The 17,829-nt window shown below is 34.3% G+C and overlaps 1 protein-coding gene across 1 annotated transcript in view; it reads right to left on the reverse strand.

Moving 5' to 3' along the window:
- Positions 1-13,608: 13,608 nt before the first annotated feature.
- LOC136851559 (protein FAM200C-like) overlaps positions 13,609-17,829 on the reverse strand; it is a 27,071-nt gene continuing 22,850 nt past the window's right edge. Inside the window, exon 4 of the mRNA XM_067125821.1 lies at positions 13,609-13,632. Within this exon, the coding sequence (XP_066981922.1) occupies positions 13,609-13,632 (24 nt within the window). The remainder of the gene's footprint in view (positions 13,633-17,829) is intronic.

Below are 17,829 nucleotides of genomic sequence, written 5' to 3' on the forward strand. Positions count from 1 at the left end.
TGTATTTAACTTGCTTTTGTTTAGTGCTGCCTTTTGGCTTATTTTTTGTATTTATGGTTTATCTTTTACCAGACCTGACTCACTTGTAAATATTGTTAATAAATTAATTTTAGGCTATTTTATTGTTTTTATTGTTTTCCCTCCTTTGTTTGTTGCATCTGCCGTCATCATGACAGCCCTGTCCTGAGTATGTTAAAGAATGCATAACGACCCACCTGGGTCGTTACAATGGCGACCGTGACAGGATGGCTCTGTTTTGGCTGGCGGGGCTGTTACGGCATTGGGGGGATCAGGAGGTAAAAAAAAAAATAATCTTTTTTTTTCTTTTAGGTGGGGAGGTGTCACGTTATGATGATTTTGCGGGAACTGCTGGTTCCCTCGCTCGTTCCCTTTTGGATTGCTGCCTTTACCTTCAAGTTTTTTTGTTTTGATGTTCTTGTCGGTGAGCTGCCGTTTTTCTTTCACCAGTCGGGTCTGGTAGGCAGCGGAGTAGCGGCAGTGGCAGCAGCAGCAGGCAGTTTTTGAGTCGACGCTTCGAGCTTTGAGCAGCAAATTGAGCACGCCTACGGCGTGGAGCACGTTAGAGGTGGGAGGTGACCGAGAATCGTGACCACGAGCTGCTCATCTTTGATGACAGCTGAGGTTGTCCTGACGCCTCCATCGGGTTTTGTGGTTGGTGGTTTTTGTCCCTGCTGCAAGCTGAGGGCTGTCTTGGTGCCCCGATGGAGGATGTATGTTTGATATTTTTTTTCCTGCCTGCTGTTGTTTATTTTTGCCAATGCTACTTTTTGTTTATTTAACTTGCTTTTGTTTAGTGCTGCCTTTGGCTTATTTTTGTATTTATGGTTTATCTTTTACCAGACCTGACTCACTTGTAAATATTGTTAATAAATTAATTTTAGGCTATTTTATTGTTTTTGTTGTTTTCCCTCCTTTGTTTGTTGCATCTGCCGTCAGTCATATTCCTGAGTATGTTAAAAGAATCCACTCACCCGGTCATATAATATATATATATATATATATATATATATATATATATATATATATATATATATATACATACATATTGTGTGTGTGTGTGTGTGTGTGTATGTCATATACACTGTGACATTTTTTTATATTCACTGTAAAGCCACAAATATCGTTCAATAGCTAATTTACTATACCCCAGGGTAAGAAATCATAATTGATATGACCACTGTGATTCGAATCTCTCTGGACAAAGCACTTATTAATTATAATTTCCCCTTGGGTCCAAGGAGATATAGTCCACTGGATATTAAACGACATTTGTGGTTCAGGCTGACCAACCAGTCACTGTCTGGGAAGACTCTGAGTGACAGTCTGCGGATAAGGGGGGGAAAGGAAGAGGGCAGAGAGAAGGGAAGAGAAGGGGAGGGGAGGGTAGGAGGAAGGGAAGGGGAGGGAGGGAACAAGAAGGAAAGGGGAGGGGGGGGGAAAAAGAAGAGAAGGGGGAGGGGGAAGTTGCTTTCCTCTATCAGAAGAGAATAAAAAGCATCTCCACTGAACAAAGACAACAAATAAAAAAATATTGTATTTCTACAACTCGCGATGTGTGTGCGATGGAAAGGAAGAAGGTCTGTCCCTCTTGCAACAGCACATGGACCTACCTGGCCTTAGGTATGTGTGAAGTGTTGTTGCCAAAGCACCGCATAAACCTCATTGAAACTGACTTCATAATGATATACGCCATCGTAACGCTATGAAGTAGTCGCTATAACTAATTCCGAAGGTAAAAACGAAGAAGAAACGATCGAATTAATGAGAAGATTTGCATTTGAACTAATAAAGAAAAAGGTTATACTCTCATCATACATCTTGCACGTTTGTGTTGAGCTAGCAGCTACTACTCATGTGCAAATGAGGAAGACAACTGGCATGTGTATGTGTTTAGGGAGAAAATCTTTGGGCCTACTAGGTTGGGTTCATTGCTTTATAGCTATGAAATATGTTTTGTAACGAAGCCAAAAATATTTAATTTAGCAATACAACCATGCAGTGAGGTATATGTTTAACACATATTAATAATTATCATAAATTATGATGAAAATTCACGTAAATTCTGATAAAAAATTTGTTATAGGGGATTTGGATTTATTGTTGTAGGTAACCATACATCTGACAGCACATGAAATAAAACTTGGAGCATCAGGAGAAAAATGAGAATGAACTCAGTAGCACTTAAGGAAAATGTGACGTAAAAACGAAAATTTCATTTGTTTTGTATGTGTTTGTATGTCTGTCACGTGGTAGGGATTTGATTTTGAGTTAAAAACCTTTCTGGAATGACAAAGAGGCCGTGTGCAAAATTTTGTCTGGGCCTGTCAAGCTGTTCGGATTTCTATGGTGGACAAACACATGTACAAACATTCACTTAAAAACATACACACACACACACACACACACACACATATATATATATATACACATATATATATATATATATATATAGATAGATAGATAGATATATAGATATATAAGTTTGTGTGTATACGTGTACATTTTACATTAATAATATATTATTTATATATATATATATATATATATATATATATTATATATATATATATATATATATATATATATATATATAGAGTATATATATGTATATATATATATATATGAATGTATAACACGTTATTTAAACTGTGTATATATATATTATATATATACACAATCTCTCAATCTCTCTCTCTCTCTCTCTCTCTCTCTCTCTCTCTCTCTCTCTCTATATTATATATATATATATATAGATAGATAGATAGATATATATGTTTGTGTGCATATACATTATATATATGTATATATATATATACTATATATATATATATATATGTTTGTATATATATATATATATATATATATATATATATATATATATATATATATATATATATATAAATGTATAACACACGCATTTAAACTGTACATTATTATGGCTGATTGATAGATTGCAGTCTTCGTGCCATCAGTAATGCAATCAATCATGAAAATGCATAGAGAAGATAAGCATGGTTAAATACATTTATTCTCGGTGTTTTCATTTGAATAGAAATAGATTCCGGAATCTCAAACTCTCTAAACTTATTAAAAATAAAAAGTTTAAATTGAAATGATACAGATATATGCTAGTGTCTCCTTTTAGAGAATAGTTACGTTTTACCACTGCGTGCTGTCACCGAAGGCTTTATATCCCTGCACTTACAAAGAAAGATTGTTTATTAGAAATACCTGAACCATTCCTTGTTGGCAGCAAGGATGCTGGGAAACTTAAACATACAGTGGGAGGTCACAGACTTTCACATAGTTCATTCTTAGATTAGGAAAACCGGTATAGTTCCTAATTCTCTTTTACCGAACATTTTCAGGTACATGTATGTAGGGAAGGTGTAAATACCTATTTAATATATTAAAATGTTCTTAAATAATTTAGTAGATATATAAAAGGAAACTCGTAATGCATAATGCATTGGTATAGTCCGTTGTCTTTTGTTAAGGTTAGAATTTGTCTTACATTTCCATAAAAAAAAAAATTATGCATATGGAAACATGCTTTTAATAATATATTCCAAAAGTTGAATTTATATATATATAAAAAAAAAAATAGAATGGTAGAGAAAAATTCTAAGAGGTTTTGTGACGAATTGGTATTCTGTGAAGTGTACGATAGCTCTCCTTTTCAATTAGTCTGTGAAGTCTACTAAATAGGTCCTTATTTAACTTGTATTCCTTAAACCTATTTAATAGGTTTCTAAAGAGAGCAATTGGATTTGAGTGATTGCTCTTTACCAAGCAACGTGTTAGGGATGGATTGCTGAAGGTTATGCCCTTAATCATGTAATCGCACAGGCGACGGCCTCGTATGCTTTAAACAGTAAATCATCATCCTAAAAGCTATGATAAAATTTAAATTACATTCATCATGGTGATCATATATAATACAGAGTGCCTACTGCCTCCACATTTTGAACCAAATTGAAATGGCTCCTCTTTCCATCTCCCTCATCTTAATGGAAATGGCAGCACTCCGTTCGCCAGAGGAAACAGTTTTAAAGGGTTCATGAATATAAATTTATCTTCGGTGCAATATGTGCGCGCATATGTACAGTACTTGTGCGCGTGTCTGGATGTGCATACAAATTGCTGAATATTTGATGTCGATCGACCAGTGCGTTAAGGGTCCTCTGCTTAACATCCGGTTAAACGTTTGAGGCTGGGAAAGGAACAGTAATTTTTTATACTCTTCTGAAGAACTTTGGGAGAAGCAAATTCGCAAATTTTAATATATGAATCATCTGTAACATTTCTTGGATATTTCAGTCAGTGAATCATTTGTACTTTAAGCTCCTGAAATATAAATATTTTAAGATATATGATGCAAACAAAAACTATTAGATAATATTATTCATATTCTTAAAATATTTCACATTAGCTTTCATGATCCGTATTTCGAAAGCTTCAGCAATTGTAGTGGCTTGCCATATTCTTGTCATTAATCACACGCGAAAATGTTTTAATGGCGATAATACTGAAATATGATATGATGCGCCAGATTTCAAACATTTAGGTGAATTTCGTTCCCATATTGTGTCAAAGAAAAACCCATAAGTACAAATTATTTAGGGAATTTGATTGCCAAAGGTACCAGCAGATTCACATTGATATAGGTTTTGGTGAATAAATTAACCTTGAAAGTATCCGGATAAATCAGTCTCTTGTTTTCATGAGCAAATGATCCAGAACTTTTCTGTATAATATTCTTCAGTTTAGTTGTCAGAATAAAAACAAAACTGCATATCTTGGTTTTCAGTAACTCGGAATAGTTGATGAAGGTGATGGTATGAGCGACACTTACTTTATGAATCAATGAAATATACATTGGCTTCAAAATTACATCGAGTTTATTTGTTCCGGTTCAAAAATCGCTTGAAATCTTCACTGATTTCTTGTATAAAATCTACTTCAGTCGTCTCAGGCCCTTCCTAAAAAAGAATGTATATATATATAATATATATATATATATTATATATATATATATATATATATATATATATATATATATATATATATATATATATGTATATATATATATATATATATATATATATATAATATATATATATATATATATATATATACATACATACATTATAATCCAATAAGGTTCAGGGAAAGGCACTGTCCTTATGCATTTTATTAAAATATGCTGACGTTTCACAACCCTCATAGTTGCATTTTTCCAGGCTGCAGACAGTATTTGAACATAGCAATCAGTAAATTAAAAATTAAAATCACAAGTCAGAATTACAATTACAATAAAAACGTTCACAATAACATGGCTAAAACCTATCCTAAAAGAACAAGTAAAGGCTGTAATAACCTACCCAGAAGGAAGTTAATAAATAAAACTACTGCACTCGCATTAAGTATTACAAAGAGAGAGAAAATAAATAAATAAATAAACATACAGACAGAGAAGAAACAACTTAACAAAACCATCAGGCAATAAACAGCAAAGTAGAGGATGAGTTTAATGGTGGTACAGTTAATTTAATAATAATAGATTCAAGTATTGTTAACCATTTTGCTTTTTGTACTTGTCCTATTACTGAAAAATCTTTATTTTCTATGAATGTTTTACATATCTTCGAGTGATTCCTGATATTAGACTGTTCAGGGCTGGATAATCTGCTCCCGGTTCTAAAGCTGACTCTAAGGAGCATCGATTCTGACTTGTGATTTTAATTTTAATTTACTGATTGCCATGTTCGCTGTTTGCAGCCTGGACAATGCAACTATGAGGAGTTGTGAAACGTCGGCATATTTTAATAAAATGCATATGACAAAGTGCCTTCCCTGAACCGCCTTGGATTGTTCGAGCTGTTGCCCGGAAGTTAGAGGTATATATATATATATATATATATATATATATATATATATTATATATATATATATATATATATATATATATTCTAATATATTTCAAAATGAGTTTCTAATCATTTCACTTCGGTTTAATGGTCCTCGAAAAGAGCAGAAAATAGGAAGTTGTACGAACTGCATTTTCCATCATTTTGGGAGGCGATGCCCAAAGCTTGAGTGGAAGAATATTGGAAACTGGTCGGCGAGTTGAATAATATTAGAATTTTGCTTGAAATTATTTTAATTTACAGTACTTAACGGGTTTTCCTAAATTTCAGGAAAACCTGATGGAAACGGGGATTGAAAAGTAAGTGTAATAATAATAATAATAATAATAAACTTTATGACTGTGAAGTTTAACAACACCATAAAATAAAGAAATTATAGTACTTGAAATTATTTGTTCAACCCAGTGTTATTTCTGATAAAGCATGCTGCGTAATTCAAGTAACCGGAGCGTAAACTACGTAGTACATTTCTTTATGAAGAAATCTTCGTATGAGAGAGAAGCAATTGTTTTAGCTGTTTGAAAGCATTTTGCTAACCTTTGCTCGCTTTACAATTATATCTGCTTTACTCTTGGGCATTCTCCATGGTATTTGTGTGTGTCTGTGAGCTGCATTCCGAGAAAAAATTAATATTCATTTCGAATTAATATTCAAGTAGGGGAGAGAAGCAGTCATAAAAAAGATTTTGAGAATAACGAATGTTAATGTAGATTTATGATTATTCCTGCACATTTTGACCTATAAAACATATGGAGGAGCAAGGAAGAAATATATAGGAGGAAAGCGTGGGAAAAATGTGCAAGGACAATTGAAGCAGTTTCAGGGCACTATACACAAAAGGCCTATATACTTTTACCAATATACGGTGCCTGTTTAGTTGTTTTGTTAGTTGTGTGAATAATGCGTTTCGCGTCTGAATAATTTTTGAGAAATTCCAAAAGGTAAAAATGGAAAAAACTACATCAAAATATGAGGAATTCACAGAAATGGCGATACAGTCACCAATTTGCATCATAGTTTTATATTGGTTACTAGTGAAGTCTGCGTGATCGGCTATTCAAAAACCAAGATGGCCGACATTTTTCAAGGTGGCTGAATTATTGACCTCCCAAATTTATATTTATTATTAAATGGATATACATGTTTTAAGCATAATCTGATGGTGTTTTTATACTTTTAAATCCACTGAAAAATTCACTTAAAAATACAATAGCTTTAGTAGTAAATATAAATCACAAAAAATAAGAAATTGATTAAAAGTTTAAATGCAGTTAGTAGTGGTTTCTGTTACTGCTGATAATGCATATTCATGGAGTTACTGTTGTTCACATTTGCAGATATAAAACGCCGTACAGGAAAACACTTTGCAGGAAAGTCCAGCAAAAACACATTTACATTTCTTCTCATAATGTTGATTACAGAAACTTTAGTCTGCTCCCGGCTGCTTGTTGCAGTGTATCTGCCTTGCTTCTGTTCAGCATCCTTTCCCTCCATTCCAAGCTTTTTTTCATCTAGCTGTTCAGTGTCTCTTAACTGTTAGTTCTTAGTGCAACTGTAAGACTCTTCCTAGTTTCAATATTAGATCCTTGTACTTCATCTCATTTCTTTTCTGGATCTCTCTGTTGTGCTGTCCAACCACTCCACCTTCCTCTTTTCAACGTCTTGAGTGCTAGGTGAATGAAAGTGACCTAATGTTTGGCTTCGTGGCCTAAAGTTAATGTTTCATTCATTCATTCATTCACTGTTGTTAAGACTGCCGGTTTATTGATTGAGGATTGAGCCTTGTAGGCTGGCAGCTGTGCATGTTTCTTGGTGACCGCCAGGGTTGGTGGAATGCAGTTGTGTGGTTTGCTTGTGGCAAAAGAGATCTAATTTTGCCTGTCACCACTAATGGCTCCATTAGGTATTTCCAGTTTCTGTGGTCAGTGTTAGCATCTGTTGCTGGAGGTTATCAGAGTTTTTGTGAATGTTCTGAGGTGTAATCCCAGATATTCCATGTCTGCCTTGCTGATTTCTTACATTTTCCCCGGCACAGCATGAACGTATAGAGGCTACAAGCTGTCCTAGGCTTTAGTGACAAAACTGCATTATTAACTGGAATCCAGAAATGACTGGCTCCTTTGCTAAAGGTATTCCACATGTTATCAATAGTAACTGTATTATGGATACTGCTAAGAACTACCACATGAATGTCATTGGCTTTGGCAACGCAGGGCTTACAACCTTCCATTTAGGTATGCTTTGTACATACATATATAGTTTCAAATACTTCCTCATGATAGCATCCAATGATTTGTTCTGTTGCTCAAGGCCTTTTGTCCTAAGTCAAATCTTTTGTGCTTATTGTCTGTCGTACACACATTTTCTCTGTGAAAATCAGTAGTTTTGTATTTTTTTGTCATCTCACAAAAAGCTTCGCTACTTTTCTGGAGATTCTTACACATTCCTGTCATGTTTCTTTTAATCCCTTTTCCTTGTTTCATCCTGGCTCCAGTCTTTAGACTTTATCAGTCACCACATCTACCCTGTTGGTTTTAACACCATCAAATTTCAATCTTGGCAGGATGTTTTCTTCTGGCATGGACGTCCAAATTCTGTGAGGTACATGGTGGCAGGGCGATGATCAGGGCTGAGCATCTTTTGTTGGGCATGCGTCCTAGTTAGAATAAAGCACTTGTTCGTATCTTTCAGGCATTGAGGGTGATATGTAATTTTGGCAAGGGGAACATTTTATCCAGTTTTATTTTCAGTGGATGTCTTATGCCATCCATTAAATCTTGCTCATAATATAACCATCATTCTGTTGGTGGGGAGCCGACCATTTATTGTATCTTGCTACTGCTCCTCTCATGTATAGCAGCGGCAGAGGTTTAACTTGTCTGAGCTGTTGTTGGACAGTAGTCTGTAAGTTTAATGTTGCTGTGCTTTTTCTCCTTAAGGTCTCCTCAACCCACACATCTTCAGCAATTCTTAAGGGTCAGTCTCTATCGCCATTGCGTTGATTGAATGTTATAGTGGAGTATTCCTTGCCATGCTTTTGTAACCGTTCACTTTTTTTTTTTTTATGTTACTTTGGAGAGTTAATATTTTTTTTTTTTATCGTATTGAGAAATAGTATTTTACACAGAAAAGTACGTGTTTTGATTATGAATTGAATTGGATATACAATTTAGGCCAAAGGCCAAACACTGGGATCTGTGAGGTCATTCAGCGCTGAAACGGAAATTGACAGTAATAGTTATGAAAGGTGTAACAGCAGGAAAATCGCAGTTGCGCTATGAATCAATTGTTAGGATAGGTTGGAAAGTAAACTGGAAGAAATAGAATATGGAAGGAGGTACAGTAAACGGAACGGAAGGTGTTGCAGCTAGGGGCCGAAGGGACGCTGCAGAACACTAGATCACTACTGACATTAACAAAATCAGGTAGATCATAGACATAATCTATCCATACAGCAGAAAAGTTATTAATGGCAAGTGAAGGTCAGATTAAGACAATTTCGTAAATAAATGGGCAAAATTAGATGATAATGACGAACTCACGTGTAAACCAAAACCTTAAAAATAAAACTAGGTTTTAAAAACACAAGGGCACTGGTCAGTACAAAGCTTAATTAAACATTTCTTTCGATAGGACGTTATCCATTTTACCATTTTCTCAGCACAAAGCTTCAATAAAACCGTTTTTTTCGGCGGGACGTTTCCATTTTACCATTTTCTTCTATTGCATACTAAGTAAGCAGTCTGGTACTCCGGAGCTTATAATGGGCTCGAATTAACGTATTGACTAGATTCCTTTTCCAGGTTACGAATGGTGCACCACAGTTTTAGAAAAGGTCCTCCTTTTCCAGTGTCAAATTAATAGTCTATCCTTCAGGACTCCTTGCACAGGGCTACTAGAGGGAAAGGAGAGCCGTCAAGTCCTTTTGTCATTTTCCAAGTCATTGCTCTTGGAATAATACGAGCATCCTGGCACGAACGTAGAAATTCAAGCTGAGACTTGATCCGGCCCTTTACCGGTAAATCCTTGTGGCTAAGGAAAGTTCTTAGGCCAGGATAGACAGTAATAACGTTCCTGTTCACACAGTATAGCTTAACTAGATAAATGAAAATGCAAGGTACGTAAATAATGTAGAAGAAAGGAAGAATACTACCCCTCTTCGTGAAATATTTCCATGGCATTGCTACTGTGTTCTCTTTTAAAACTTCTAATTTTAGTGTCCTTTCTTGAAGAGAAAGAGAATTTTCTGTCAGGTATAGGCTACTAATTTTTTCCCATAAAACCAAGTGGTCATCTCTTATTGAAATAAATGAATACGAATAACTATACACTCAGTTGCTTTAACAGATGAGATAGAAATTTAGGTCACACTGGCAATCGGCATGTAATTATTTACAGAAAGCTGGTGTAGCACATTTACATATATAAAATGAATATATCAGTATTCATAATAGAATAATATACAGATTATTACTATCTGTCTCGCAGTCGAGATTTAATTTGGTTCAATACGAATCTTGTGTGTTTTTGTTTTGTTTTGTTTAGTCACATGCCTTTTTTTTTTTTTTAAAATATTTAATTATTATCTCTCTCTCTCTCTCTCTCTCTCTCTCTCTCTCTCTCTCTCTCTCTCAACAATACAGTTATACTCATGGTACTACAGTTACAGGTCTGACTGTTAGCCCTATAGATAGTCTTTCTTATTTTTTTTACATAAACCATCTGGCAATTATCTTTCTGTTGGTGTAGGTTGGATTTCAGCAAAGGAAGAACAGCTGGAGCAAAACTTCCCACTTGCTTTTGGCTTACACAACAATTACCTCCTGATTTCTTGCAGACTGAAGCCCACGCCACTGTCAGCGTACCGACCTCATCATGATCCTAAAATTATTCCTACCATGTGGCTGCATGAAAGCCAAAGTCAAGATCTCTCCTGGCTGGGCTATGCAAAGGAAAGAGCTTTCTGTGGGCACGGGCTGAGTTATGGAAATTAGTAATAATTTTAGCGTCATTTTTAGTGACCTATTATCCTCATGCTTCCCATCCCCTTTCAAAATTAATTATATTTAATTCCATTAATAAATTTGAAGCATTCCTTTGGTATATGTTTATTAAGGTAGATATGAATGTGTTACTATGTTACTTACATGGGAAAAAGCAATCCTTTTATGCAGTTTATCTCAACATAAATACCAAAAGTTATGATGCAATACAAGAAATTTCTTAATAACTGCACGTGGTCCTTATTTAAAATGTTCTTTATTTAATATTTATTATGTAAACTTAGGTACATGATCGCAGAGAATAAAGAATAAAGAAAATCAAAACTAAAATTGAATAGATAATTAAATAAAGCACATAAAGGTCACAAATCATCGAAATAAACCAACCCCAACACCATATTCAAATTGGTAAAGAAGGTGCATTAGAATAAAAGAATATATATAAATATAACACATAAATTTTAAGGGACTTGAAAAGGCATTAATTCTGTCCCACTAATGTATGACGAAAAATTTAGTGTCTAAAATTAAATTCCATAAGGTTAAATAGAGCAAATCCCTCGAAACCATCAAAATTAAGTAGGTTCAAGCAGACGTTTATTTCTTTCGGGTTCCCTTCCAAACACGTGTGGACGATATATTGCCTAGTTTTCTGTATGGGATATAAAAAGGGAACTGACGAAAATGCATGCATATTTTACATGGGACGCAAAATAAAAGGTGCATATATGTGTGTGTGTGTGTTTAGGTGTGGGTGTGGGTGTATAAATTTACACACACACACATACATACATACATACATACATACATATATAAACACAAGCATCTATTACTTCTCTCTTGAAAAATCCAAAATGCATACATATTTTAAACGGGACACAAAATAAGAGGTAACTAAATATTCATATATATATATATATATATATATATATATATATATATATATATATATATATATATATATATATATATATATACTAATATATATATATATATATACTGTATATATATATATATATATATATATAATATATATATATATATATATATATATATATATATATATATATATATATATATATATATATATATATATAACATTCATTACATGTAACAAGCACACGTAGCATTTATTACTTCTCACATTCTTAAACAGCGATTAACCTTTGAAATGCAAAAAAAAAAAAAAAAAAACAACAACACCAGGAACCAAACAAGGATGAGTGCAGAAGATTTACAGTTTCTCGGACTTCTCCTCAACCGTGAGATCAAACCCCTTTCGAAATAGTCTCTTTGCCTCCAACAGTCCCCCTTTGAAATCACAAGCAATATATCTTGGTGGGAACAGATTGCAAGGCATCAGAACTCGTGATTGTGTGTGTGTGTGTGTGTGTATCTGTGTGCATGTATGTGTTTGTGTATGTACATGTATGTGTGACTGGATCTGTGGGTACTTTTTTTACTTATCTCTCTCTCTCTACACACACACATACATATATACATATATATGTATACACACACATATATATATGTGTGTGTGTGTTTATTTGCTTGTATATATATATATATATATATATATATATATATATATATATATATATATACATATATATATATATATATACATACATACATAAATACAACGTACATACATATATATGTAAAATATATATGTTTGCTTGTGTATTTATGTATACATATCATATATAGGCATATATATATATATATATATATATATATATATATATATATATATATATATTAATGCTTCTACTCACTATTTTAAAGAAACGAATAACCTTCAAAAACCAAAAGCAGCAGAAGCCAAAGACGGATAAGTGAAGAAGATTTACAGTTTCTCGGACTTTATCTCGACCGTAAGATCAAAACCCCTTTTGAAAGTCTCTTTGCTTACAACATCTCCCTTTGAAATCACAGGCAATATATCTTGGTGGAAACAGATTTCAAGGCAGCAGAATTCGTTAACTTGCTTGTCTCTGTGGGTGTTTTGTAAATTCTCTCTCTCTCTCTCTCTCTCACACACACACATACATACACGTACGTATACATATAAATATATATATATATATATATATATATATATATATATTAATATATATATATATATGTATATATATACTTATATGTATATAAAAAAGGGAATTAGCAAACAAAATTACAACAACTCTTTTTAGTGTACCAGTAATGGTTATAATTATTATTTGGAAAGGGGTTCTCCTAGTGCTTTCACATTTAATGAGATTGCCTTTTCAGCTGCATTAAGTTTTTCATAGATTTGTTACCTATCCGACTCATGATTTTATTCTGTAGTGTAGATATTCCCAAGCTCACTGGGGTAGTGATATTCCCAAAGTTCACTGGGGTAGTGATATTCCCAAAGTTCACTGGGGTAGTGATATTCCCAAAGTTCACAGGGGTAGTGATATTCCCAAAGTTCACTGGGGTAGTGATATTCCCAAAGTTCACTGGGGTAGTGACATTCCCAAAGTTCACTGGGGTAGTGATATTCCTAAGGTTCATGGGGGAAAGTATTATAAGGTTTAACTTGCACTGAACTAGGCCTTTTCAAGAACGTATTAATTCTACCATCTTCTGCATAGAAATGAAGATTGCTGTTTAGGATGAGGTTGGTCTTATGCCAGCACGGGCTCTAGCACCTGAAATACAAATGATTTGCATTGTTTTTGTTAAGTTCTGGTCACAAAAAAAAAAAAAAATTCTAGCTGAATCTCCTCTAATTGGTCGAACCGGCAGAAGATGCATCCTAATTGCATATAAGCACGTTAATAGCCGCATACGTCCCATCTTTGAATTATATGATGATCTTTCACCACCAGAGAGGATCTTTGGAACTATAAAAAATAAAAAAAAATACTCGCAGTTGAAATGGACATATCTTGTGATATTATTATTATTATTATTATTATTATTATTATTATTATTATTATTATAAGAAAAGCAACCCCAAGTCCACCAATTACCCCTGAAAACGGAGGATAAGCTAACCTTGTAAATAAGAAAATGTGGAAAGTTGTGACAGTAAACAAGATAAAGCAGCCCTTAAATGCCCAAAAGCCCAGCCATATGAAGTGGACGTTTCATCTTCACTTAATTTTGCTGCGCTTCCGATCCTCCAAGCCAATTATGCCTCGGAAGACTTATTGAGTGGTAATTTCAAGGAGATTAGCAGATCAGACCAACGGGACAACAGGTGAAACCTGACTATGACTCCTTTCATTCAGAACAGTTAATGCCATGTAACAGGCTTTCTGTTTAGAAATAGATATGAACTCAAGGAGTCGGTTTTTATAATGTTCTTGATTGAATCTTTTTAAGCTCTATTCTCTCATTCCATTTCATCTCCATAACATTGCTGGTGTGTTTTCACTCTCGTGCTGTCAAACTGTTATTTAACATATTCTGAGGGTGTTATTGAAGTATCAAGTAATTTATTTCTAGCCTTAACAGAGATCTGGCACTGATCAATAAATGGTGTAAGCAGATTTCAGCAAGTATAGAAATTAGTCCTTTTTACCTTGTAATCCCGCACAATGATTCGCTCTTAATGAGTTTGAATATTTGGCAATAATGTACATTTTGGTATTGTATTAACGTTCCCCTCATTCTTTTTTTGTTTTCGTCGTTGAAAATCCTACCGAATCCATAAAGTGAAACTTTAATGACTATAAATTTGTTTTAAGTGGTAGTTTGTTATTTTCCGAAAAATATCGAGAATGATTTAGACCATCATTATTTTCTGGCAGCTCGGTCTCAACAAGGACCTTACTTGTGCCTGTTGCGCTTGTGCCTCTAGAATTAGTGTTACTTGCCTTGCAGAGCTTTAGTTCGTACATTAGCCATGGTCGTATTTCTTTTATTTTTCCTCTTTGAAATACTGTGGGATACATAGTGCTTGCAATAATATAATAATCCTAGTACGTTTTTCAAGGTATTTCTGACATATGTTGCTGTTACTGTAAGTACATGTTTAACTGCTTGTTGAATTTTCTTGATTTTTTCTCTATTCTGAAAGCTGTTATTTTTCCCCTCATATCATAATGTGAGCTGTGTTCCTTGAAGGTTTCTTTGCGAGTTAAATGCGATGCAGCCTTTTTTCATGCGAACGTTATACAAATTTTGAATTACGATGAAAAAAAACGTATGTATTTTTCCACCAACTTTCCTACGGACCTCCTGTGCAGAAAATTTTACACTTCAGTGTCTTTATATATCGCCAGTGCTATACAGTGTCTTTATATATCACCGTTGCTATTCATTCCGTATCTTGCACAATCAACCAGCCTTTCAATTCCAACAATTTTCAAGCCATCTGTTCTTCTCTTTCTGTGTCTTCTTCTGTTCCTCTCTCTGCCTTCGTAACCTTCCGAACTTTTCACCAACCTACCGTCGTCTATTCACCTCACAACTTTCCGATCCTTTTTTAAATACGCTAACTTTTTCAACACTTCTAATTAACTCCACCAATTTTCACTCTTTCATTCCTGTTATGACGCATATTCAACACAAACATTTCATCTGAACATCTTCAACCTCTTTTCTTTTCCTTCTTCCAAGAAGAGTTGGTTCAACAGTGTTGCTCTCCCATCTTAATTAATAAAGCATCCTTTACTCCCAAAATAAAAAACTTGAATTTCTTCCAGCAACTAATCTTCAGTAGCATATAGCTTTTTCCTTTTCCTTTTAAACTTTTCACATAACTGTCTCATAATAACCACTTAATCCATAGATCCTCTTCCCTGTTTTTCAGAGACACTGATTTTTCCCTAATCAATCCTGATGTTGCCCTATTACCTTTCCCTTTATATGTACCCTCATAACCGCTCCCCAAAACGACACTGCAAATCCTGATCAGCCTCTCACTTGCAGTAAGTCGTGATGTTGTTCCATTGTGTAACTTATTGCCCTCCTCAATATTCAGTTTCAGAGGAATTCTCAAACCCCACATAATGATTTTCCACTCTTGCAATAGTTAGTTTTGTGGCCATGACCAGAATACGAACCTATGCCTTTTTGATTTGGAGTAGATTGACAACGACAGTGACCATTCGGATATCAAGAGAGATATGAATTGATTTCGATTTAATTATATATTCTTGACAAGCTGTACCGAGAGTCGAAATCAACACATCTCCACAAATAACCCATTAATATCAAATTCACTTTACAATGGCAATAACTTCTGACGAAAGAGAATTATGCGTTATAAGTTCTCTTGCCCTGATCAGGATTCGAAACTGCTTTTTTTGGGGTTGGTAGTAGTAGCAATGACCATTCAGCCCTTCTGTGTCTAACTCAGGTTCTTTTTTAAAATCGAAATTAATCATCTCCATCTTGTTAGCTGAGTGCTAGCTTTTTAACAAAACTGTGTATGATAGTTTCTTTTACACATGATATTTTTATATTTTCAAGTATTAATCCACAAAACTCATAAATGTCGAATTTACTTTACCATGGAAATAATTTACACAAAAAGGGAATTAATGTCTTCTCTCGCACACGCTTTCACTCCTCTCACATGTTAAGAATTTATTTTAAGAATATCTCTTCCATCCTATTTAACCAGTACTTTCTGTCTTTTCTCTCCTTCCTACTATCATTTTAGACTATACACTGTTTCACCATCCTATCTTCCATACTAAACAATGATTCAAGTTCAGCAATCCCTTCGTACACACCCACCCTATCCTTCACAGATACCTGAATTCTCTTCCAACTCTCTTTTGGACAAATCCTGCTGCCTTTTTTTGTTTTTGATTATTCCTTAACTTATCTCTTCTTGCATCTTGCTCTTGTCTGGTATGTTAACTCCCAAATGCCCTTGTGAATCAAACACTTTCATTACTTTGTCTTCCTGTATTTCAGTTTATCCCTGTTTCCTTACTCTTGCTCTCTGCCTCCAACTCTCTTCTCTCGCAAACACTTTCAGAATCATTTAGTAGTTTTTAATACTTAACAGTAATTTCTCCAACACGTTGTGTCTTCAACATCAGCCATTCCTAAAACTAATAATGCCACAAATTTTCACCTACAATTAATGTCCTGTCTCACTTCTTGAGACTGCATCCATACAGCTATTAACCAGTCACATAGACACATTAAACTTTTACACTAGAACACTGACTTTTTTGTCTACAAAATCTAGCACGCCTTGTTTCTATCATAATACTTTCACCTTTGCAAAAAGGAACAACTGTTCTTTTCATCTATTTCTTTCGAAGCCTTCCCATATATAAAGAATTATTTGTACACTCTGTGGTCAGCACTCAATCATATTTTTACTACCGTAGCATCTCACTTGTAATTCTATCACCTCATGAGGTCTTCCCATTTATCAAATTCTTAATTTCTCTCCTCAGTCTTACACTAACCCCTTCTACTCATGTGTCATTCAAATCTGCCTCTCTTCCATCCTCCACATTCAACAAATCTTCAAAGTAATCACTCCATCAAAACAGAAATGCATCCTTCTGGACAGCATCTCCTGAGTGTCATCTTTTATTCCAAGATCCATTTGATTATAAAGATTTCTTTCTTGACTTCTTCCTTATACACCAACTTACCTTCCCTAAAGCTTACTAACATTTGCACCTTTACTTTTCCTCTTTTATTATCAACATGACTAACTTAATATTTCCTTTTATATACTCTTACATATGAACTTCTGTGGCACACAACTGCACCTTAAATAATGTTGCTGTTTTTTTAGTAAACCAAACCTATCATTTCCTCCTTCACCTACGTACTGTTTTTATCCTCTCTTCTACCTTCTGTTTCAAAAAATATTATTCCTGACTTAGTGATCCTACCGCGGAATTTAGCAAACCCCTACTCCA

Source organism: Macrobrachium rosenbergii, chromosome 3, assembly GCF_040412425.1.
Source record: "Macrobrachium rosenbergii isolate ZJJX-2024 chromosome 3, ASM4041242v1, whole genome shotgun sequence".
NCBI lineage: Eukaryota > Metazoa > Arthropoda > Malacostraca > Decapoda > Palaemonidae > Macrobrachium > Macrobrachium rosenbergii.